The sequence below is a fragment of the Bombus bifarius genome, unplaced genomic scaffold (genome assembly GCF_011952205.1).
Source record: "Bombus bifarius isolate JDL3187 unplaced genomic scaffold, Bbif_JDL3187 scf7180000008045, whole genome shotgun sequence".
Lineage (NCBI taxonomy): Eukaryota > Metazoa > Arthropoda > Insecta > Hymenoptera > Apidae > Bombus > Bombus bifarius.
This window is the reverse complement of record NW_022884411.1, coordinates 851,646-876,234: the sequence shown is the minus strand read 5'-3', so window position 1 is coordinate 876,234 and position 24,589 is coordinate 851,646. Positions and strand designations below refer to the sequence as shown.

The 24,589-nt window shown below is 39.3% G+C and overlaps 1 protein-coding gene across 1 annotated transcript in view; it reads right to left on the bottom strand.

Annotated features, from left to right (window-relative positions):
• Positions 1-24,589, bottom strand: part of LOC117207669 (frequenin-1) — a 45,020-nt gene that overhangs the window by 5,716 nt on the left and 14,715 nt on the right. Inside the window, exons 2-6 of the mRNA XM_033448073.1 lie at positions 6,293-6,317; positions 5,669-5,717; positions 5,477-5,566; positions 4,683-4,761; positions 4,344-4,432 (exon numbers count right to left, since the gene is read on the bottom strand). Coding sequence (XP_033303964.1) covers positions 4,344-4,432; positions 4,683-4,761; positions 5,477-5,566; positions 5,669-5,717; positions 6,293-6,317 — 332 coding nt within the window. The remainder of the gene's footprint in view (positions 1-4,343; positions 4,433-4,682; positions 4,762-5,476; positions 5,567-5,668; positions 5,718-6,292; positions 6,318-24,589) is intronic.

The following is a 24,589-nucleotide window of genomic DNA, read 5'->3' as shown; positions in this document are numbered from 1 at the left end:
TGTATTTTTAATTTATTTTCTATGCTTAATTTGGATTTTCGACTTGTTGGCCAATGCATTTGTCTCTGTTTGGTGATATCTGTTTTCGCAGTGTGAATGCAATATGGAGGAGTGAGCATATTCACATTATTGTCATAATTATAGCAAGTTTTGAGTATCGGTTTATCAATTTTGAGAACGATGTGTGTGAAAAATTCCTATTGCACGCTTTCAAGCAATTTCATGATATGCGACTGCGCTGAATTCTATTTTTCAAATGCGCATTCCAGGTGTGACACGATTAGAAACGAGTATATTTTACAAATTTCGTTGTAAACATATCATTCTAAACGTTTCATTGTGTGGTTTTTTAACGAGATCCAGAGATTTTAAGGTGTCGTTTTCTAGAAATTTGTAGAAGATAACGAGGAGGAAAAAATACCGTCAAAATAAGTTTTTGTTTTTTGTTTATCCGGCGGTGTACCATTTATGGAGTTATCATTGATCGAGTATTGTTTCATTTTCCACGAGAAATATATAGCATGACATTTCGAGATAGGAACAAATCACTTCAATTGTCCAAGTCATCGATTAAGGATTTCTATTGAGATATGTGTAATTTTGTGTGCTACACTAGATTAGCCACATTTAGTAACACACATATATGAGTATGAGTGTGTGAGAGTATGTGCGTGCACAGCGTCTCGTAAAACAGACGAATGCAACTGTTTCGTTGGTAATGCGATATAGAAGATGGCGAGAGAAAGAGAGTGCTGTGACGCGTGCAAATATGCATCGATAAATATCTTGAAAATCACATACTAAATAAATCTGAAACTATTTTGATATCAATTCTAAGTATAATCTAAGTGTTCCTATACATTTATTTCGGCGATTAAGATCCACAATTCTCAACAATTTCATCTTGTTACGAGTTTTTTAATCATAAGAACAAACGATAAAGAGGTTACCGTGACGCAAAAACTTTCGATATTTTATCTTTGTTACTAGTTTCACGGGGAAGAAAAATCCCTTTAGCGAAAATGAAAAGATACAGTGTACGGAGTGAAGGAAAGATAGTAAAACGCAAAATAATTGTTAGAAAATAGATGTGTGTACATCTGTATTGTACGAGCGAGGAATGAAAGAGGGGAAGACAAAAGGAAAACGCCATGAGACGAGTGCATCGCGTATGTGTCGAATGAATGAATGTGCAATAAAACAAATTCATTTCTGTTTGAGATGTATAAGAGAATAGGGCGGTGTTCGTTAATACTTCAATTTTTTATGTTACATATAAAATAGTTATTCTGTTATTTAATAAAACCTTATATATCATTACTTTAGTAATAATAAAAATAAAAAAAAGATAACAAGTAACAATTAAGAAGAAGCTAAAATTAAGGATTAAGATAAGAAAGTTATAAAATCCGTCCTGAAGAGAATCTTGGAGATTCCATAGATCGACTAAAATACATCAATTTTGTGGTGGACAGAGTCAGTGAAATTCGTCGTCCTGTTAAAACAGTTACGACAGTCGAAACGGTTGCAGTTGTAAATGTTGCTTTAACTGCAAGTAATTTCGCATTCTTCTGGAGATTACATTTACGTTATTACATTTACCTTATTATATTTTTCGTTTCGAAATATTTACAGTCGCCTTAGCTAAATTCTGTATGAACTCCGTAATGATCGACTCAATCCAACCATTCAACTTCTACCGTTATATTTGCAAACATGTCAAATAAGAGGTACACTCGTTTTTACTACATTCTTGACTTACGACAGTTTCATCGTCACGGGCACAAGCGTACGGTCGAGGGACAAGTTATGGAATCTCTAAGAATTTCATATACGAATGTAGTATCGCATATGATTCGCCTATCGAATAGAGTTTGAACATTCAACCTCCTAATAATATCATCGCGATTGTGGCAATTAAACGATGTAAAATTGCCGCAATGTTTGGTAGCCAATTTTAACAATTTATGTTGTTCTAAACATGAAACATAAATGTTATTTGAAAATTATGTTTATCTCTGATGTGAGATTTATAACAAGGAGATAATCCGAGATAACACTACTATATTATTGACAAAGAGAATGAAGAGAAGAGCGCCAAAGTGGGATTCTCGTGAATTACTAACTTAACCTTAAATGATTTAAAAGAATGATAATAGAATTTAACAACCAGGTGACGACCTTAGAGATAGCTAGTTTTCCAGGCGATGCTTCCGGAGAAGCCTATAGCTCTCAGTTTACGAATTAGAATACCATGGTTTATTTAGCCTTTTGGTATACACCGAATCAACCTGGCAACCATTGTTAAGCTCCTCTGATAAATAGCGACGATACATCAGGAGATTTGTCACAGCGAATCTTCCTGAAACGAAACCACTTTGCTCAGTTTGGTATAATGTAATTTTCGATGGGCAAACGGGGAAATTTGATCTACGTATTAGCCTCTTGAGTACGATGCGCCACTATAGTGGCTTTCGCGGATGTCATCTTAGATTACGACGCGCCACTATATTGACTCACTGTACTATTCATTATTCGCTTGCCGTTTGAACTAAATGATCTTTTACATTTGTCTTGCTTCACACTTCTTTTGCCCTCACAACATTTTATAACTGTAGCGGCACATGTGTCATAGGACGTTTCGATTCGAAGATGCCTCATGTAGTTGTTTTGCCACAGAGGATTAACACAGTACGACGCACAAAATGTAACAAACTCTGGACAAAGCAATATTGTTGCTACGTGCAATCGTCAACCAGAGTCAAGTTCAAAATTTCCGGTACACCCGCGACCAGTATAAATAGACAACCATGCTCTCCAGACATGAGTCGTCGAGATTATCAGTCGAGCGAATAGGTATAGCGAATCAGTCTAAAGAATCAGCATAACGAGTAGTATCGAGTATGCTTGTAACGAATTGCATCGAGCGAGCGACGCTTACGCCTAGCTCCGTATTCCACATTTAAATATACTTGTAAATACATTTGACGAAATCAACTCGTCTCGTTATTAATTTAACCAACAACACGTCTCACCGTCCACCACATGCCTTTTTTTAACATGCCGATCCGTATTTTTCTAATTTTTTAGAATCTTCAGCCTCAAAATGTCGCTTGAAAATAGAAAACGAAGAACAATTTGAAAAACACTGTCGCGTTATGAGTGTGAAAATTGTGACGTGGGTCTGTGTCGTACCGTGCTTTAAAATATATCACATGCACTTGTATTGTTAATTATTAAAGTAAATTATTCAGGTTCAAGCATATACATCATATCTTTAGGAAAAATTACAATTTAGATATCAAACACTTCGTTCCAATGTGATTGGTACAATTCAACCGAACCTGAGAGGTTAACTTTCCTGAAATTTTGCCCACGACGATGAACACACAGATTGATCCGCAATTAGAGATGGCGTTTCTATCAGCGGATTTAATTATAAGCGTAACGACACCTGTTTTCTGAAAGTGCGAAAAAATACCTGCCTTCATAGAATAATATTATAAAATATATAATAAGAATATAACAATTCTGCATATTATGAGTTTGTAGAATTCAAAGAAAACGAGAGACGATCTCTGCCTCTCAGTTAGATGATCGATGAAGCGTGCTGAAATGACTTTCTCGATCGACGTAATCCGCGTCGCGGCTGCAATTTTCCCGCTTTATTGCCGCCAATGCGAAGCCGACATTATCGATAACGTCGAGTGGTTGGCGTCGCAGCGCCGGCGTCGGTGTTCCGCGAGGAAATTCGGCTATCGATCGGCCAATATTTTCCACCAGTTTCGATCAGCTAATCGTGCGATTAATCGCGTTTCGCGGATCAGGCCAGAAAAATATGCTCCTTCAATCTGTCCAATGGGTGGAACTTCTCAGCGGACGTTTCACGCGTTTGCACGTCGAAAGCGCGTTGCGTCGGCGGTTCCAACGTCGTTATTATTCGACCGCGCGTATTCGATCGACGACTACGCGCGTACTATGTAACGCGTTAGCGCAATGGATAATTATCGACTATGTTTATTCGATCAAACAAGGGATGGCGCGACAATTACGAAATTTAATTTATATTGGATGTAACGCGTATTCTACTTGCAATAGAATCAACCGAAACAATTGTTCCGCGTAATAAACGACGCTGCGTTCAAGTAGTGCGATTCTCGGTCGGAACCACATCAAACGTCCACGTTCGCAACGCATGCGGCGAAGAAATAAATTTATATAGTCGACGATCGTTACGGGAAATGTTTGCAGCTCGATTCAGGTACGTTTTTCCAGCTGGCGAAGATAGAACAACGCGCAAGTACCTGCTTCGAGAAGGTATAAAGCGACAGTGATGTACCTACCACCATCTCGTACATCGCATCGACGATATTGTACATCTCCTCCCTCGTGATGAAACCGTCGTTGTCCACGTCGTACAGCCGAAACGCCCCTGAAAATAAGAAACAAAACTCATATGGTAACTGCCGCGAGATTACTTGGTGCAGCGATTCCAACGTTTCGAGTGCCTACGTCTAGAGTTTTGAAATTTTCAAAGATTTTCCGAGAGACATTTCAGCCATAAACCATTGCCATGGTCGTGCAAGTTATTCAAAACGTCGATCTCGAAGCTTTTAATTCGAAGCTGCCTATCATTGTATTCGTCAAGTTTTTTCAGATGCCAATTGGCTGTGCTTACTTACAGTGAAGTTTCTCGTCCAGGTTGCCGCGCGACGTTACCGACAGCGCCCTTATAAATTCTTCGAACTCTATCGTGCCATCCTGAAAAACAATCGTTCGTGCAATTTGCGTTACAGCGGATCGGAAGCGGGATACGTTGGTTCGGCTTTCGATCGTTGAACAAATTTCGTAGCCATGTGTACGCTGTATGTGGCGAATTTGTCACGGAATTACCCAAATCGTGGAGGCGATTGCTTGCGTGTGAAATCTGACCGATCGCGTTGGTCGTTTCGGAGCGACGTTCGCCTCGGAGAAAGCGAGATCGTAGCGTCGGGAAGTAGTACAAGCGCGAAATTAAGGAAACAACGGTCGCGTGCTGTCGTTTAGTATGGAAATGATAAACATGAAAATTCGGCTAACGGTAAATCTAAAACAACGAGAATATCTAAGAAGTGAAACCTAAAAAGAAAACGAATTACCATCAATCGATAAACCAATGATTAATGGATATTCTTCGTTCGAAATTTCTTGCTCGCTTCTCTTTTAAGGCCGAGTTTAGTTATTCTGATTTAACAGCGAGAAACGGGAACCGTGCATAGGTCAAAACCATTTATAGAAAATCGATATTACACAAATGCTTGAGAAAAATGAACTCGCCTCGTCTAGCGATATATTCGAATAGAGACGATAAGTGTTTGCTTCTTTGTCGCTTGTGATTTTCGTGGTCAGAGTAGGGTTCGTAGAAGAGTAGAGTTACCGATAGCACTCGAACGAACACGTTAAAGCGCGCGGATTAAAAAGGCGTTACGAAACTTACGTTGTTCTCGTCGAACACTCTGAAAACCAGCGTGGCAAATTTCGATGGATCGCCTTGTGGAAAGAACTGCTTGTAGATCTTTATGAAACCCTGAAATCACGCAACAGGCTCTCTTATCTTCAAACTTTCTCTTATCTTGGCGTACATATTGATTTTCGTTTAATTAACGTGCCAGCTGAAACCAGGTCATACCTGTTCCGTCAGCAGGCCATCGGGACAGTCTTTCAGGAATCCTTTGTGCCTAAACAAACAATCGTCAAAGTTATCGAATGTACGTTTACTCGCTCCCCTTCCAATCTCACTTTTCTTTTCCACGAACGAACCAGCAAATTGATAAAACATTACCGCGAAAGCCGGATAGACGAAGCCACGTATCCGACTAACGTAACGTTACTCTGACTTTTTCACCATCTGACTACGCGTTCTATTGGGTTGGCAACTAAGTGATTGCGGATTTTGTCATTACAACCTAATAACAAAATCCGCAATCACTTAGTTGCCAACCGAGTACCTATATCACGCAAACGCTTGTAAATTATCTTCGAACACGAGCAAAACATAATCGAACGGAGACGAGGAAATTTACTAGAAATTTTCGAAAGCTTTCGTCTCGTCGATGGCTTCGTAAACCACCGAACGCAACGTGTACGTGTAATCTTTTCTTCTCATTGTCCACTGGACGTGCTTGTCGCGCCTCGAAAGCTTCGCGGTTTTATACATATTGACTCGTGACGTCGATTTCCATAGAGCGTCTCGACAGGACGAGCTGGTTCGATCCGAGATTCCGGTCGAAACGCTTGATCGTCGGTGACTCACCATTGTCGAATCTCCTTCTCGGTAACTGAAACAGAAACGAGCGAAAACGCTTTTAATCGAGTGCGGGCTACAGACAGTAACGAGGAGCAAAGGTTGGTGGAAAGTGTTCGACAAACAGAATGGGCAAAGCTCGAGTGGAAATTGGAAACTAAGGGAGTCGAAGCGAGAGGAATTTCGCAGCAACGTTCGCTACTCTCGTTACAGATGCGCACTCGGTTAACTTGCTGATAGAAAAATCCTTGGGATCGTTGATAGCGGGAAATTTGAATACACAGTTAGCTAATTATTATTTATCTGTTTGTCAGGTTCAATGAAATATCTATTATTTATGTTTCAACGGCGTTGTAAGCCCCGATGTCTTGTAGCTTGTTCAACTTAAGCACATCTCGACCCTCTGTTAGACGTCGCCCTTTTCTAAAACGGGAACCGCGCTGCACTTTGCATGGCCAACGTAACTGGGTATAAGACGGCTGATCGTAAACGTGAATCTTTACTGCGAAGAAAGTAACTTTTTCCGTACTTCGTACACCTTCGGGCGCAGTTTGATTTCTGTTCTTCCGAGATAAGCTTTTACTTCTTTTGTAACCATTCGTATGGGTACTATAGAGAGGTGAACGCATGAATAAATAAACAAATAGAGAAAGAAAACTTTCCGAACAAACACCGTTTCACGACAGTGGAATATCTGTTTAAATGATAAAAATGAACATATTAATCAGCAAGCAATAAATTACGTGAATCGTCGTTGGAAAAGCTTGAATGAAAAGCTATGAATCTGTTTAAATTTGCTCGTTACAAACAATTAACTACTCGATAACAATCGAAAAAGATTTTTTCATTAATCGAAATCCAGATCTTAATAGCTTTATATTTCACATTTGAAATTTTACCGAATTTATACCGAATATCTAAATATAAAATAACATGGTATGGAAATAACATGGAATTACGATAAATAATATCCTAAAATATAAACTGTACATTATTCGAAAAAAGTGTTTCAGATAGAACTTGTCCTATTTCGAGAGGGACACCTGGCAGTGGTCGCAAATCTTATCTAGGTGGACGCACCTCCGAGACTTGAGGATGGTCTTTGTTTTTCTAAATGGTATGATACGTTTTTTAGACGCCATTCGATACAGTTTTTAATTCTCTACAGAAGAGTATACAAGTACCTGATTCGAAAAATGATTAGTTTAAAAGATATTTTAAATTTAATATTGTAAGACTTGAATGAACAGCAAGGAAAAATAAGTCAACGTTTATGTTTTTAAGCTTTTATTAAATAATAATACTAATACATATATATAAAAATGAAAAAGTATGCGCAAAATCACATACATATAAGAAATAAAAAAAGGTTTCACAGGTGTAGCGATTATTCAGGATTGAGGCATCCAATCCGCAACCAATGTGCTCCCAAGTCTCTGGGCGGTTCTCCTTCCCTCCAATCCAACAACAATCTTGCGGACATTGTTTCTCCTGGAGAAGTGTCGATGTTGATTAGGCGTCCTGACCGTTTCCTCAACGTGATAAGTCGCGCCAGGCGGTGTCTTAGTGTTTGTTGCTGTTGGTCCCGCACGCCTCGCAGGCGAATCCTTCTCACCCATGGTGGCGTCGTTCTATATCTTTCTGGTAGCAAACGGATCGAATCGATGGTGTGGTGGGTTACTAAGGCCCAGTCTATCAAATATACGGCGTAATCCGTCGGCGTTCGTTCTAAAATAATTCCTCTGTCCCAAAAATTGGTTTTTGTAAAATTCACTATGACAGCGACGAACGTTCCTGGTGTCAAATCTCTGGTCTCTGGCAAGTACGTCAGAGGACTGATCAACATCTCCCAATTGAGTGCTTCCGTCATTCTTGGCCACCCACGTATTCGTACCCACATCGTAGTAAGCGACTCGACACGTACAATTTTGACACGAACGCCTTCTTGAAATGCTTCGTTTGTTCGTTGCAAAAGCTCCATCTTTCCAGGTTTCTTCAGAAATCTCAAATATCAGTTTTCGACTACTGCGGCTACCTTACTCTCTCCTCGAGCAGAGACGACAGATTGAATTTGCCGGAACTCGGCCGCTCTCTTATAGGGGGTGCATGTCATTGTCTATTGCGACGAAAGTGGGGTTACAATGGCGCATTCTCCTACTTATTTGCTTACCGTTTGAACTAAACGACCTTCCTCATTTGTCAATCATATTCGAAGATGGTACCTCACTGGGGGTAGCCATCCACATGTTATATTATTATACCACTAAGCTATAATATTTTACCAAATGTCCTACTGGACAAATTGTAAAATTCAAATAAATAAATAAAAAAAAATTTGTCTTGTTTCACACTATTTTTGTCCTCGCAACGTTTTATAACAGTGTTAACAATATACAAACAGAATATATAGTTTTTGTTTTTGATACGCCAGTATCAGATATCAATTGTTGCTTTTTATTAAAATAAATATACCATTATTAAATGCTCTCTTTAACGAGCATTTAACGAAAATAGAAAACGAAAAGCAATTTAAAAAACACTGTCAACGATTGTGACGTGGGCCTATGTGTCGTAGCGTGCTTTAAAATATATCACACTCAATTGTATTATTAAATTAAATTGTATTAAATTAAATTATATTATTAAAGTAAATTATTCAAGTTCAAGTATATGCGTTATATCTTTAAGAAAAATTATATTTTTTATTATCTTGTATATATCTATTATAAATTTAATTATCAAAATACTTCGTTCCAGTGTGTTGCAACGCGTGAGATGGCCCTCGCGCCCTCCCTCATTGTCTGCCTGCCAAGGGTCCGCGTACCGTTATTCAGACCCTCATTAAGCCTCAGGCCCCATCATTAAGTGAAAAGATTCAGTATATGCATCTCTAATCCTGAAACTATTTTCGGTTTATGAATAGTCCTTAGAAAAATCCTTAGATTTATTGCACGCTCTTACAAATTGGTTTATGAATGGTCCTTAGAACAATCCTTAGACTTATTGCACGCTCTTAAAAATTACGGACAAAGCGGATATTTGTCTAACGGAAAGGCGGATTTTTCCCATAAATAATGACACCCTCGAGCTAAGTTGGCAGATTTCCTTCTCCTATCTTCATTTATTAACAGTAGAACTATCGGCATTTGAGACGTAGCTATCCCTACCAAAGCCAGTCGAAATGATTGGTCTTTAAAAAATACGTAATAGTAGAATATTTTTATATTTATTGATCTATTATTATCTTACAAGAAGAATTCCATGTTCTGAGATCATAAAAACTATACAATAACAACTTTAATAATGAAGAATATTCAGTATCAAAACGTTTGGTAAAAAGAATGTTAAAATAAATTTCCATTGGTAAATATAAGAAGTATAATAATACAGGGTGGTTGGTAACTGGTGGTACGAGCGGAAAGGGGGTGATTTTACGCGAAAAAAGCAGTCGAAATATAGAATAAAAATTTTCTTTTTTTAATTTTTCCATCGAGACAACGATCTACAGTGAGATCCGTTATAACGAGACGCGATAAAGTGCACGCGTACCGAGCGAAAATTCAAAGTCGATTTTCTCGAAAATAAAGCCTCAAACGAAAAATTTTTATTCTATATTTTCGACTTCTTTTTTCGCGTAGAATCACCCCCTTTCCGCTTGTACCACCAGTTACTAACCACCCTGTATAACAGTAAGCGTAATAAACGTAATAGAATAAATAAAATACAAATATGACTTATATTATTAGGTACAAAATTTATTATTCATCACATTTCTTACAAACGTAAACTTTCTTCTGCCAGCATTTTCCGCATACATATTTTTTACAAAAATTGCAAATGGTGGTAGTCTTATTATTATTACAGTACCGTATCTGACACTATTTGCGAGAATAAGGTGAGTTCTTTGACGTACTTCGGATCCCATATGTTCTATGTTCTATCAGTGATTTTTCATTGTCAGCGGCAAGTTCATCTACTAATTGAAACATAAAATCTTTTCTGGATATCTGCTGACCTGTGGTTTTCTTATATAAAATCCAGGCAATTATGCCAGCTAAATCTAAAATATTAAAAAATATTTAAAGTGACCATCTCCTTGAACCCGATTTCACGCTATATTTTTTTGTCATTTGGTCTGCTATATCTACCCCAAATTTTGTTTTATTATAAAATTAGACCGTTTCAGGTAGGCCCTTTTCGCTTTTTCCTAAATAAGGAAATCCATTTGCGACATACTTTGTTTGAACATCAGATGCCAGCCAAAATTTAATTCCGAATTTGTCGGGTTTATTCGGTAAATATCGCGTAAACCTGCATCTGGCTTTGGTTGGGAAAAGTAGCTCGTCTATTGTAACATTTGCAGCAGGTTTATAGCAATTCTGACTGTTTTCAATAAACTTATCCCATACGGATGATATTAGTACAAATTTGTCATTTTTCAAACGTTGATTTCTATCATCTTTTTTGTCAAATCGAATAAGTATCAATATTTCAACACACTCATTCCGACTCATTGTGCTGGAAAAGAAGCTTGGTCCCCATTTTACATTCCACAAATATGAAAGTTTCAAATTTTTCGCTTCGTATGCTCCCCGTACAATATTTTAAGGAATGTTTTCAATTTTTTTTCTTCAATTTTGTTGTTCAAAGATCCATTTTTTACCCAAAACTCGAGAGGCTTCTGATTCGGTGCAAGATGTACGTTACAACATATACCTGTCGACCAGTAAGAAAAATGTGCTAATTACTTTATCTTTCATGATACTTTTTTTGCATATCCTGTGAGCCGGATGTGTCTTTGAATATATTGTGCAAGGGTAATCTCCCAAAAGCTGACCCTTTTTGAATTCTTTCCCACTTGGTTCCATTTACGGTAATTTCATTTGGATTAGCTTGTATATATGTACAAAAATTCCAAAACAAAGGCCCCTATTCGGAATTTTAGTTGGCCGTCCGTTTATGGCACGGACAGGCCTCTTTCTCTCATTAGGAAATTCCGAATTACCGGTCCTCCCAGGGCTGTAATTCAGAATTTGAGTGGCCGCCCGTTTATGACACGGACAGGCCCATTCCCCCGTTAGGAAATTCCGAATTACATGTTCTCTATTTTATTCCGTTGACGTACTTCTTCGAGTTCTCGTCTCTCCGTGAACGGTCGAGAAATACAATATATTTGCGCAGAGAGCAACATCGCAGTGCTGTATCGTTTACGCATAATTCGCGTCAAACTTTACAGAGAAACAGCCCCGCACAAAATTCATTCGCATCTAAGAGATTAAGGACCGAACTATTTACAAATGACGCGCCCGAGCCAGTGCAACACGAAGAGAAGGAAACGTCCACGTTCCGAGTTCGACGAATTGGAAGAATTCGGAAACGGCGGAGAGTTCGATCGCTCGATCGATAATCCAATAAATGAAAATTCTTATGGATGAGAGGAATCGAAGGAAGTCGATCGGATCGAAGGAGAAGCAGAAATAAAAGATAAGTAAATCGGATTCGCTGTTTCAAGGAAAATGAACGTGCCTCAAAGGAGAAGGTTAAGTTGAATGCGTGGCCCGCTTCTTTCGTTTGTAGGCCGCCGAAAAACTAACCTAGATTTATGGATGGACATTATCGGATGCACGTACGTTACAGCAATGGCTCAGAGAAATTTCTGTCGCGTTAAAAGACGATCGATGACCCGAAAAAGGATGACGTTTTCCCAATTTTCGGTCGGATTTAGTCAAACAGTTTAGCGTGACACGACGCTCTTGACTATTTCTCGTAGTTCATGCGTGTTGCAATCGTCAGAGTGAAAAAAGAAGGTTGTCGATTGGTTTGCAAAAAAATATACATAATTTTGTGAAGGCCTAGGCTAGCTCGACGTACCATACGAAAATCGTCGATTTCTTCGATAACTATTTAAGTTTTCTTTTGATAAATCGCGCATACATAATGTTTCTAGTAGGTCGGTTTGGTCGCAACTGACTTTTATAACCTTCGATAAATTTGCGCATGGTTTTCGAGGTAGCACGCAGTGACCGAGACAAGGCCAACCCACGTTTTCGTACACGGCTCGCGTTCCACCTTTTCTTCGCTTCTCTCCGTACCGTATAACGGATCGCCTCGCAATTATGCTCGGAACGCCACCTACGCAATTTTATTTCATTCTAGTCCTTTGAGTTTCGCTCGATTCTTGCAATTTATTACTCGAATTTCATTCCTATCGTCCCTCTCACTGCCGAGATCTTTCCACAAGACTGGAAAGGAGTGTTGCCTGCAACGTGGCTCGAGAAATACTTTCATTTCGGTGCTTTCGTGCTGCGATGCCCTTTCGTTGCACCGTATCGTACGTACCAAGCGCTAGTACCGAGTTGCTACATACCGGGTGATTTGGCCAAAAGCGATGAGAACGTGGCGCAAAACAGACGTAATTGACAAATTACGCGATAGGAAAAGCGCGTTGACGTTTCGATATCCGATTACAAAATGTTCGCCTGTCGTCGTTATCGTCCGCCAACGTACGCGTTCCGTTCCATTTTCCAGAATCGACCTGCTCTGTAAAGTTCGACGAACTGCAAATACAGTCGACCCTCGCATAACACGGTTAATTGGTTGCAAATTGGCGTTGCAACGAAACCGTGTTGTATAAGAATATCGCGTTAGTCTTCAGTGTACCGTGTCGTAAGAGGGTTGAGCGTATGTGAATATCATCGACGCAAGCTACGCGAATCAAATAAATTCGAGGTACGGTTGCTTCTGGTCGCGAAATGAATTATCGTTCTATTTTGTGGTTTCGTGATTCGCCGATGCGCTCGATGTTCATCGACGAGGAAATGGAGTAACGAGAGGGGAAAATGCACGTAATATATTTTTCATTTCGTTGTTTCGCTATCGCTGTGACGATCTTGATCGCTGGCAGCGATTAGATGCGCGATCGCGTTTGCCTGTTGCTGTATCCTCGAATACGATAGAAATGTACAGAGAAGGCACGCGTCGAAAATTTGCATCTTCACGGTGAATAGGAAACGACCGAAACCTGTTGAGTTTCGATATCGTAAAATCTGGTTACGCGTGGAAAGTAATGACACGGCGAGGGAAAAGGCGATTAAAACTCTGAGAACCGAATGCACGAGCATAGTACGTTCCACGAGTCGAAGAACAACGTCTTTTCTCTCTCGCAAACTTTTCTCTTTTGCAAATTCGTTTACTTGCAGATTTTTCAAATGGACGTGAAGTTTGTCCGTGAACGGAACACGCGACAAGCAAAGCAAGGGAGCACAGACTGAAAAACGAATGAGTTTACAAAGCGGGGCGCTGCTGTTCTGCAGTGTCAGCACGTTCGAACGGTATTTAAGGTTGGCAACTAAGTGATTGGAGATTTTGTCAATGCCACCTGATGACAAAATCTGCATTCACTTAGTTGCCAACCTAATAGCTGCAGCGGAAAAAATTCGACCCTGCAGCCCCATTATGTTCTTGTCGGATCTATGACTGCTTGAGAAAAGAAGGGTCAAGTCTGACTTGTTTTTCCTTTACAAACTTAACAGTAATGTTGTGTTTCGTCTCCGACTCCTTCAGTTTATAAATTTTGATGCCACTAACAGATCGTTTAGATAGTTTAGGTTCTCCAGATCTTTTCTACCGCCGTGACTCCTTACTTGTGAATTCACACCCAATAAAGTGTGTCGATGTTTTTGGCGTTGGCATCGGTAGCTTTAGAAATTCGCTTCGTGAAATTTTGTGAGGTTACATGCTGTTACATGTCTTTTGTACTTTATTTGTATCTTTCCTATGCACTCTACGTAGCTCCTTTGGTTCTAGCATCGCACGTGAATGGAGATTTATCGTTTATTCATCCTGTCCCATTTATTTTTAGATAAATAAAAAAATACACGAATAAACAAAATTTGAAAAAGAGCGTAATCAGCCAGCGCAGGAGACTCGTTGTTGGAAACGCTACGAAATCTATCGATTTTCTGGACGAACGGCTGACGCGTAGCGGAAATTAGCCGACTACGATTCGACGTTGAATTCGAGACAAATGGAAATTTTATTTCTCCGCTGACATCTTACGACGAAGCACAAGTGAAAAAATTGTTTTAGAAGAAGATTTAATATTACGGAACTTCTTGTCGCAAGGTGGCGCAGCGCGTATTTTTTGCCTGTTGACTATTAATTATGACGCGTGCACAGCTTGACAGCTAATTACGAAGAAAACGTCCGGCGAAGCTTGAAACGCTTTTTAAGACGCGTAAAACCACCAAAGCCTTTAGCAAAAGGACGTTGAACGTTTTAACAGCGCTGTTCCAACCTCACCAGCGTGTAATGAGGCGGAGAGAAAGTGAATTACGCGCGTCATGAATCGTCTCACAGTGTATAACGTTGATGTAATAAGGTGTATCATGGCGGCTGCTTCGAGGTAAAATTTCATCGACAAAGAGAGGCGCATTTGTTGCGGAATACGATTTCGTGGCTGATTGAAGAAAAACTGGAGCAAAAAGAGGCCGGCCCGTCGAGTTCTCCCGTCGACAGAAGAAATGATAGGCCGTAATTCAGTGGAAAAGTGGTAGTTACGTCGACGACACGACGTATTGAATAAAAAAAGGGATTATCCCCGTGCAAAAGACGATACGACGAGCTAACGCCACCTAGAAAAGCGTCAGCGGCTGGAGGATAAAGCATGGGAAAGATATTACGAGCTAACGATAATTTCAGCCACGTGGCTACCACTTTATTGCTCGACGATGTACACCGCGTCGTCACACCGAACGAATAATTTATACCACCACGTATACGCGACAGCTGACAGTGTCGGTCAACTTCCAACTAGCTTTCTACCGAATGTTGTTCGCGTGTTTATCCGCTCGACTCTTTTTTTAACAATTTTAGTACATACGTTGTTCAACTGTACACGGTTGGGTAAAAGTAATCGCAGCACAGTCTGGTGGAGAGTGATTCTGCGTGAATAAATATGTCGAAAACGTGGAATAACATTTTTGTATATCACGCTTGGTTGCTGAGAAAATCGGATCTGAAAATTCGTCAAGTATATTTCAATTTGGCTAATTATCGACCAGGTATGAATAAACGATCGGCAGCAGGTTGTTATACACGCAGAAACGAGTAAAAAATGTACAATAGAATTTTTCCAGTGAAGGCCACGCTTTCAAAGATACGAAGTTTGAACGCGTTTCATTGAAAACGAACTGGTCTGCCGCGCACGTGAAACAATTTCAAATTTAGTTTTCTCGGAAACGAAGCATCTTATGAGAAAATTTCATTCTACGTTTTTCACTTGTTTTCTTGTGTAGTTTAAACCTCTGTTGATTATTCACTCTCATTCGGTCTGGAATTAGCCGAATTTACGTCCACTTGTCAAACTTGCAGGTCGATTTTCTGGGAAACGAAGCCTCAGAGGAAAACATGTTTTCTTCAAATTCATTTCTTATTTTCTCACGTAGAATCGCCCGCTGCTCGGCTCTACTACGATTTCCCTCCTATTTATTCGGATCCTTCTGTGCGAAATATTCTCGAAATTCTAGTGCAGTTGTCAATCGTGGATGGCTCGCGTTATCGCTGCTCGACGCGACGCTTTCTAATCTCCGCTATTCGACGTTTCGGTCGGTCGATGGATTCTTTGGTTCACGCGATTTTATCGGGTTTGAAACGAAGGAAGAATCTGTGGGATCTACGAAAAATTGGTCGATTACGTAGAATAAATAAATACGCATCGGAAATTGGAAGACCGTTGGTGAGGAAGAGAAAGGATGACAAACGTGACTGTTGCCGAGTTTCTGTTAGCCGAGTTTGCACGACTACGCGCGTTGTTTATCGAATCCGCAACGTCAAATATTTATCTGAGAGAGGAATAGCATAATGGTTTCGTAGATAACGCATTGACGAAAACAGCCTGGAACCAAATGCCTAATTAGCTTATTAGTTCGATCGTTTTAGCGAACAATTTTCACAGTGCTCGGAGGAAGTTTCACGCTAACCGTTAGGACTTGGCGGTTTTCGTTGCGATCCAGCCGATATGTCGTGTATCTCACGGCGTATCTGCCAGGCTTCGTAATTGGTTCGAGGCCAAGAAGCCTTAATTAGAAACTTCGCGTCCATTTGTTTCCCTTTCCCAGGCCCCCTTCTTCCTTTCCCTTCCATCATCTCCAACGATCTTTATTTCCGTATATTACATTAAATTCAATTAAATGTTCATTTTCCCTGCGTTCGTCGTTTCTGCTATTTTTCACCTTTGCTTTTCGAATAACCGCGCTCGTGAATATTTCCCAGGATCTTCGCATTTCTCTCCCTTTCTTTAATATCGCGCTCGCTCCTTTACTCGAATTCTTCGATTCTCCAACCGTCTGCCGATTTTCTCCGATGTTCGCTCATCTCATATCCGACATTTTATCCTATCCATTTGGTTACATTATTTCGAGCGAGTTTCCTTGAAGCTTTTGGCAACGGTTCGGCTGGCTTTTCGCGTCTCTTCTTTCTTCGCGTAACGCAAGAGACAATACGATGTGTATAAAATGTAACGTAACAAAATCGGACAATTCAGAGTAAGAGTTATTTTGAACAATTCTTGGAAAAGATTCATTGAGTAAAAATTAACATTCATTTCGTAGCAGCACATGGCCGTAGGAAAAATTTCAAGTTGAAACGGAAAATTCAAATCTAGGAGAGACCCATATTATTGTGACTTTGAATACTAACGTTATTTTCGATTGCAAGGTCTAGAAGCAAAAGAACTTTGAATAGATTGTTATTGCTGTTTCTTGGAATCTTCAGCCAGAGTTACATGAGAAGGTTAACTTTTTGTGGTAACGTCCGTCGATATAAATGCATGAAGGTGCTGCCTATAACATTAGTATTATTATTCTTTCTTCGGTTGGTATAGTAACATTGCGCGAGCGATGATTAAAACCTGCATATGCTATCTCTGTACTTGTATTTGTATTTATTTTAATACGTCTGACTATTAGAAATTCATTCACTAGTTACTTTATTAAATACACATACACGTTATAATCATCTCAATTTAAATGGGAGGCGGTTATCGACGAATTTTTTTTTTTTTTATTTAATATTTCACATTCACAATTTGTGCTATTTGGACATTTGGTAGAATTTTTTAGCTGTTTGATTATCATGTGGGTAGCTACCCCCAGCGGGGTACCATCTATCGACGAATTTGAAGGAAATTTGTCAGAAAATGAAATGATTAAAAGATATCAATTTTTGTATTGTTCCGATTACGGATAACCACAATTAGAGTGATTACTATTTTTTTCTTTTCCGCTACCTGTAATCATTATTGCTGGCGGAAATTTCATTTTCGCTACCAGTAACCAATAAAATAATTTAGTTAGTGAGCATTATTATCGACAGCCAGAATTTTATTTTCGTTACCGATAATCATCGATGGCTGAAACCTTCTTTTTGCTTATCTCTAACTAATATCAGCGACAAGAATTTTCTCCGTTCGCATTTTATTATTGTCAACTGTTACTAACATTACTCGTGATTAGTATTCATTGGATGAATTTCATTACTTATGATACTTGTACGTTCTATCATTTTTTGCTAAAAAATGATATAAAAATACGTTATATCAAAGGAAGGATAGAACAAACGATATTATAACAGTTTTATTAATTTATCGTGCCACAATATCTTTTATTTTATTTTTTCTTTCATATATTCTCATGGCGTTTCTTTTTTGCTTAATAAAATACACGTTTCACAATTCATTTCCTTTATGTTGTCAATGAACATATACTAATTACCGATAATGTTGATAACAACTATCAATATTCGAACGTAACCAGGAAAAATATTTGCCAACGAATAATCGTCGATATCTAAAATAAAATTCGGGCTATCTATAATATTTATTGGTAACCAAAAGAAATTCCGGACGTTTATATTGCTTACTATTAACCAAAATTAAACTTGCCTCGTCGATACTGCTTATTCGCAAGCGAAATAAAATTCCCCTCGTCGATAATGTTTATATCGATGATCAAACAAATTTTAATCATTTATATGATCGTCCGAAACCAAAAGTTTTTAAAGATATTAACTCGTATATTAAAAATTTAAAAATTTGTCTGATATAACTGTCATGATGTCTGAATAAAATATAATAAAAGCGCTTGCCAAAAGTATACTACACACAGAGTGTGTCTCGACTGGTCAAGTACATGAAAATGTTTGGTTTAGCCGGCAAATCGTCAGATTTATCGGCCAATGTCGGTGTAAGTCGGAGATATTATGTAATCAATATTTTCTGCTTTTACGGAAATTGATTGGCAAGTCTTAAAGTTTGCTACTAAGCTGCGGTAAATGTCATAAGTTTCACAAGGACCCGTACTCGTACCCGCACCGTATCACAAGTCTTTCTGTTTCGATTTGCACATTACCGCTGCTCTTTTCTGCTACTATCGAAATAAAGTGAGCGTAAAGGGAAAGATTCTATGAATTACCATTCGAGTCAATGCAAACTAAAAACAGCAAATTTCACGTTGTCGAATAGAAGCGAGTGGAAGGAATCGGCCGTGTCGGTCGCTCAAAGAAACAGCCGAAGCCAATAGAAATTAAAGGGAGGGTGGCGATTTTCGGTGAAAACGAAGTTTTTTTAAATTTACTCGCGTGTGGGATTGGTATCGATTTGGACTAGATTTTTTCGTGCGAGCAACACGTATGTACGTTTGTCGCGTCAATGTTGCACACGTACGGACAAAAATAGTACAAGCGCGCTGCATATAGTACAATATATAGTTTAGAATGCTTCCTTTACACTCATTTTGTGTCGATAATAGCAGAAAAGAGCGACGACAACTTGCAAGTTGAAACGAAAGCACTTTGTCCGTGTCTCTTACACTTTTGTACGCGAAACTTTTGACATTTAGCGTAGCCCAGTAGCAAACGTTAAGATTTGCCAATTAATTTCATTAAAGCAGGAAATAAATATTAATTTTATAATATTCCGGATTTATATCAACGATGACGGTAAATCTTAAGATTTGCTGTAAAAATCTAACATTCTTCGATATTTTACAAGAACATATGAGCGTGCTACAGAGCCATAAATTAGCAATAGAAAAACCAAGGGGGCGTAACGAACATCCCGCAGGCCATCGAAACAACAACGTAGACAGCGTCCCAGTGTGAGAAAACAAAAAACAAAGAAGTCTAAAAATTATTTAAGTGATTTTATTTAACGATTTCACATATTGTTTATACAAAACATCAAATTAAAAGTATACAAAAATATAGGTAAAATTAAGAACATTAAAAATGACTAAGGATAAATAACACGACTTGAACGTGAAATTAAAAATTCATAATACATTTTAATATTTTTTTACAGTGTGCTATCGTTCGATTATAACTGCATTTAGTCATAACTGACAATGTAACTTTTTCATTAATTTTAACATCACCAAATTGGTGTATTTTATTCTATTGGGTTGGCAATTAAGTAATTACGGATTTTGTCATTAGGTGGTAGTTGCCAACCCAATAGAATAAAATACACCAATTTAGTGGTGTCAAAATTAATGAAAAAGTTACATTATCATTAGGTGGTGTTACGCCGGGCCTCTCTGCCTGGCCCAGGTCACACACCGCGGGCCAGACGGACACCAGATGTCCGCTTTTCCGTACGGCGTACCCTCAATATCCTTAAGCACCCGTCATAAACCCGAGTCACTTGCCTGCTAAGGTCCTTCAAAACAAACAAACATCTGTGTCCGAAGCATTTCTAAAGACTATTGTCTACCACGGCGGGACAAGGGAAAGTTAGTTTTCTCCCGTGCGCTGCAACTTTCCTCCCACTAACCACTTTCTCTCGAGGGCGGTTAAGACCCTTCGGTTAACCAATTAACAGCGAAACCTGTTTCCCTCACTCTCTTAACTAACATCGGCACCAACAAATCCGATGGTCCCGTGCGCTAGACACACCCATCCTTAGCTTTCCTCCGACACAGCATCGTCACTCAACTTCACTTCTTCTACCTCGTTGGAAAAGTCAACTACTAAGTATACGCTAATGCCCAGCGGGGCAGTCTAAGCATAACGCGAGAGTCGGTCTCGGTATTGTCGAGCATATTTCCTCTCCTAACTATCTCATAGTGCTACGTCCACTAATACATTGAATCCACTTATAAGAGCCCTGCTCTAACGCACATATCTATCTTAGCTTCGTGCGACAAGTTGTTAATTATTTATTTCTCTTCGTCAGTGTAATCTAAGTGTTGGAAATACATAATTTATAATTCTGTGAATCACAGGATTATACAACCTCAATCACCCCTATTATCTCAACGGAAATCAGGGGATCGATCAACTCGTGGTGTCGATTGTTATAATCGTAACGGGGATTTACAACCCCCGTTGACGTCTCTCCTCGCGATTACTTCTCCCCGCAATTGGTCGAAGAAACAGGTGGTATTGACAAAATCCGCAATCACTTAGTTGCCAACCTAATATACTGTACTTTATAAAAGCAGAAAAAGTGGCGTGATTAGTTGCCAACAATTCCAGGTAAACAATAACTAATAATAACAACAACAAAAAAGAAAAACAAAAAGTGAAAAAGGGCGATCTCCCTGTTCGGTCATGCAACGATGTTCTTCACAGAAGGCAGGCAGATCTCCCTATTCGGTTGGCTAGTTGTTAAACGTCAGTCTGTTGGATTCCCATAATAAACTCTGCCAGTATATCTAAAGTCTGTTTTTCGACTTTAAACTTACGCGAAATTATTCGAACGATCAGTGATTTCTTAATCTCACCACTCGCTGTGTCTTCGACGTGACAAGCGCATACGTGTCTCATTTATACTAAAAGAGTCGAATTATCTCATTAAAAAGACTTCTCTTTGTTTTGCGAAACGCGTCGTTTCACGACGTATGTTCCATTCGTCTCGTTATTTACATTTGGTAATGTCTTATTGGTGTTGCTTTGTAGGGTCGTTGGACACGGTACATATCCCGTCGTCGTTCCGGTAATAAAGCTGGAAATCTCTGGGTTTGAGGAGCAAACGCCGTGCCACTAGAAGCACTGGCTTCTCTAATCCTCGCCTCGGCTTGTTCAAGAGGCAAAGAAGACGAAGAAGGGGCGTTACTGGCAAGGGTTTTGCTCAGAAAGCCGCCTAAGATGAAGAGGATCGCTTGGAATATTCACCGATATTGCCGTCACTGGTATAACACCGTCTTCCTCCGTTTTCCAGCGTGGTAGAATAATTTTCAAAATACAATGAGCACCTTGGATGAAGAATAAACCAACCATCAAACGAATGTGATTTTACCATTTTATTTTATTCTTTTGTGTTTGATCGAGAGGATCGCCGGCGTTCGAAAGAAGGAAACTTTCGATAAATTGAATTCGATGTCGATGCGACGCACCATGTGACGTTTGCAACGTTCATTGACCACCTCGAGTTTTCGAAGCAGAAACGAGGCAGCTGATTGGTCGTTGATTACAGTAATTTAGGAAATTTCATCGATCGCAGCTGAAGGCGACTGGAAATTGTCTTTAAACTCGTCTCGTTTTTCCAGGGCTCGACATGCGCGGTGTAACCTTGAAAAAGGAAGGAAAACGACTAGTTCGTTCGACTGCAAGCGATGCAATCGCCATCCTAAGATGTAAAACGGACGGGGCAGGAAAAATCGTCGCGTGGAAGGTCTATCGATTTGCAAAGTACCGCGAAAGAGCTCCGGGTCGCTCGAAAATCCGGCCGGACGTCATTGAAAACGGCCGATGTGGCTGCAGCTTTCGGAAGAATTTCTAACCGGAAATGCGAAATGCAGCGCACGAGCATAAAACTGGAAACGAAGGAAGAAATAATACGCGGTTCTTCAGGCTGTATGCAGCAGCCGAGGGAGAAATGAGGTAAATTCCTCGAGGGGAATACGCAATCGCGAGAACCGTGCGAACTCCACGAGTATTGCAGTCGTCGTCGTCGTGCAACCTGCAACGTTTAAACGTGTCGTTAACGCGCTCGTGCACGAACGCGGTTCGCCTCTTTTCGAAGGTCATTGTTTGCCGACGCGGCAACGGAACGAAAGTTTCAAAAGCTACAGCCATCGAAACGTCGAACACGATATTTATCGCGAGCCGGAGAACGTAACGTAGTAACGTTATGCGAGCGAATTTCGCGGCGCAAGATTTAAAGGCTCGCAGTGTCGTGTTTCGCGAAGTACAGCGTAACGACCACGGCCAATTTAGCTGCGTTGTTTCGAAGCCAGCAGCGAGGAATCCGAGACAGGCGCACGTTCGTGAAAATATGGTTATAGCTGGGAAAAGTTGAGCGCATACGGTCGAACAATACACGCGCTAAAGTTGGAAAATGCAAGTGGAACGACGCGCGACGCCCAGCACAATGACGTTCGTAAAGACGATCGCGCCGTCCTGCTTTTCTTTGCTGCGTCGCGCAAAACATCATATATATGTCGAGTTATCGTTAGGTTTATGGGCGTGTAACGAATCTTCATTCGGACTAGCCATCGTTGTTGTACAATAAAGATTATATTTACTGGACTAAATATAATTTTTACAGAGTTTGACAAATAACCGTGGTGATTAGACGCTCGAGATGTTAATGACAATGATCTTAGGTTCAATAACGAATCCACGGTCAACGGGGTAACTCTTTGTTAAACGTAGAATATACGTAACGTAAACTATACGAATAATACTACACGTAAATAGGATGTGATCCTTTTGAATATGTGAGTGAGGAGAGTGATATTATATTTCCTGTAAGAAAACGTGCACGAAGATTAATAATTGAAGATGACTCCGATGATGAAGACAGTGAATATAGGCTTCGAATAGTTGAAGGAATATTACAAACCGTACCATCGCAAAATTATAACAGACAAGGATCATTATCGAACGAGGATATACCAATGAGGCTAAAGGCGCAACATTGTGGTCACTTTCAGAAACATATAGATCCCACGCCATTGAAAAAAAATCCAACAAGAGCTTGCAAAGTATGTACGAAACATAAGAAAAGGAGTGAAACAACGTGGGAATGTAAAAAGTGTCGAGTTGCGTTACATGTACCTAATTGTTTTGAAAGATACCATACAGTTGAAGACTACTAATTTTCATTAAATTAACTATATTTACTATATTTACTATATTAACTATATTTAACTATATTTACAAATTGCTAGTGATTCATTATCCACTGAAATCTATTGAAATAATAAATTGTTTTTGTTAACTGATCGATTGATCATGATTACGCCCTAGACGTCCTAAAAACACTATTTGTTCTCAAACGTTGTTTATTATTTCACAATTCCTTTTGTAGCCTCTAAATATATGTGTCATAAGAAGTATACATCTAGCGCCAGTTCGGGCACACGGCTGAACAGATGGCACAGCACGCGACCAAACTTCTTGCTTATTATGGCTCGCGCGATCGACAAATGGCGTGTAGGCCAAGGGGTTAAATAATAAAACTTAGAAGTAGTTGTTTATAATTTAATCCAATTACGTGTGCCCGAGATTTATGACAGTAGGCTTGGGCTCGAAGCGACACATCTGGTCGCTAAACGTAACCACGGTCGCGAGATGGATGTTTTTGCCAAAAACGTATGACGTAATTGCATAGCTCTCCTTAAAAAGATAGTTGAACCAAGGGGTACAGAGAGATACATAGAAAAGTACATAAGTTCAGTTTTGACTTGAACTTTGGACAAGTAAGTAAGCGCATTTGCTATCCTGTTGACTGTGTATTCGTTATTGAACCTAAGATTATTGTCATTAACATCTCGAGTATCTAATCGTCTCGGTTAATTGTCAAATTCTGTAATAGTCATATAATCACCTTGTGAATTTATTATTATATTCACTGAGTGACTAAGTAATCATTGTTATTACAATGTAAGTCTTTAGTGAGAACTTACTCTTGTGTAGTGAAATGGTTTATTGCTAGTGAACTTTATTCTGTAATAATCGTATTTGTACCATTAACTATCATCTATATGGTATGATACAAAACAGCTAATGCAAATGAATGTTCGTTAAACGCCTCTAACTCCATATTGGCTCGACATATACAGGGTGGGTGGTAACTGGTGGTACAAGTGGAAAGGGGGTGATTCTACGCGAAAAAAGAAGTCGAAAATATAGTATAAAAATTAAAAAAAATTTTTTTTTTAATTTTTCCATCGAGACAACGATCTACAGTGAGATCCGTTATAACGAGACGCGATAAAGTGCACGCGTACCGACCAAAAATTCAAAGTCGATTTTCTCGAAAACAAAGCCTCAAACGAAAAATTTTTATTCTATATTTTCGAC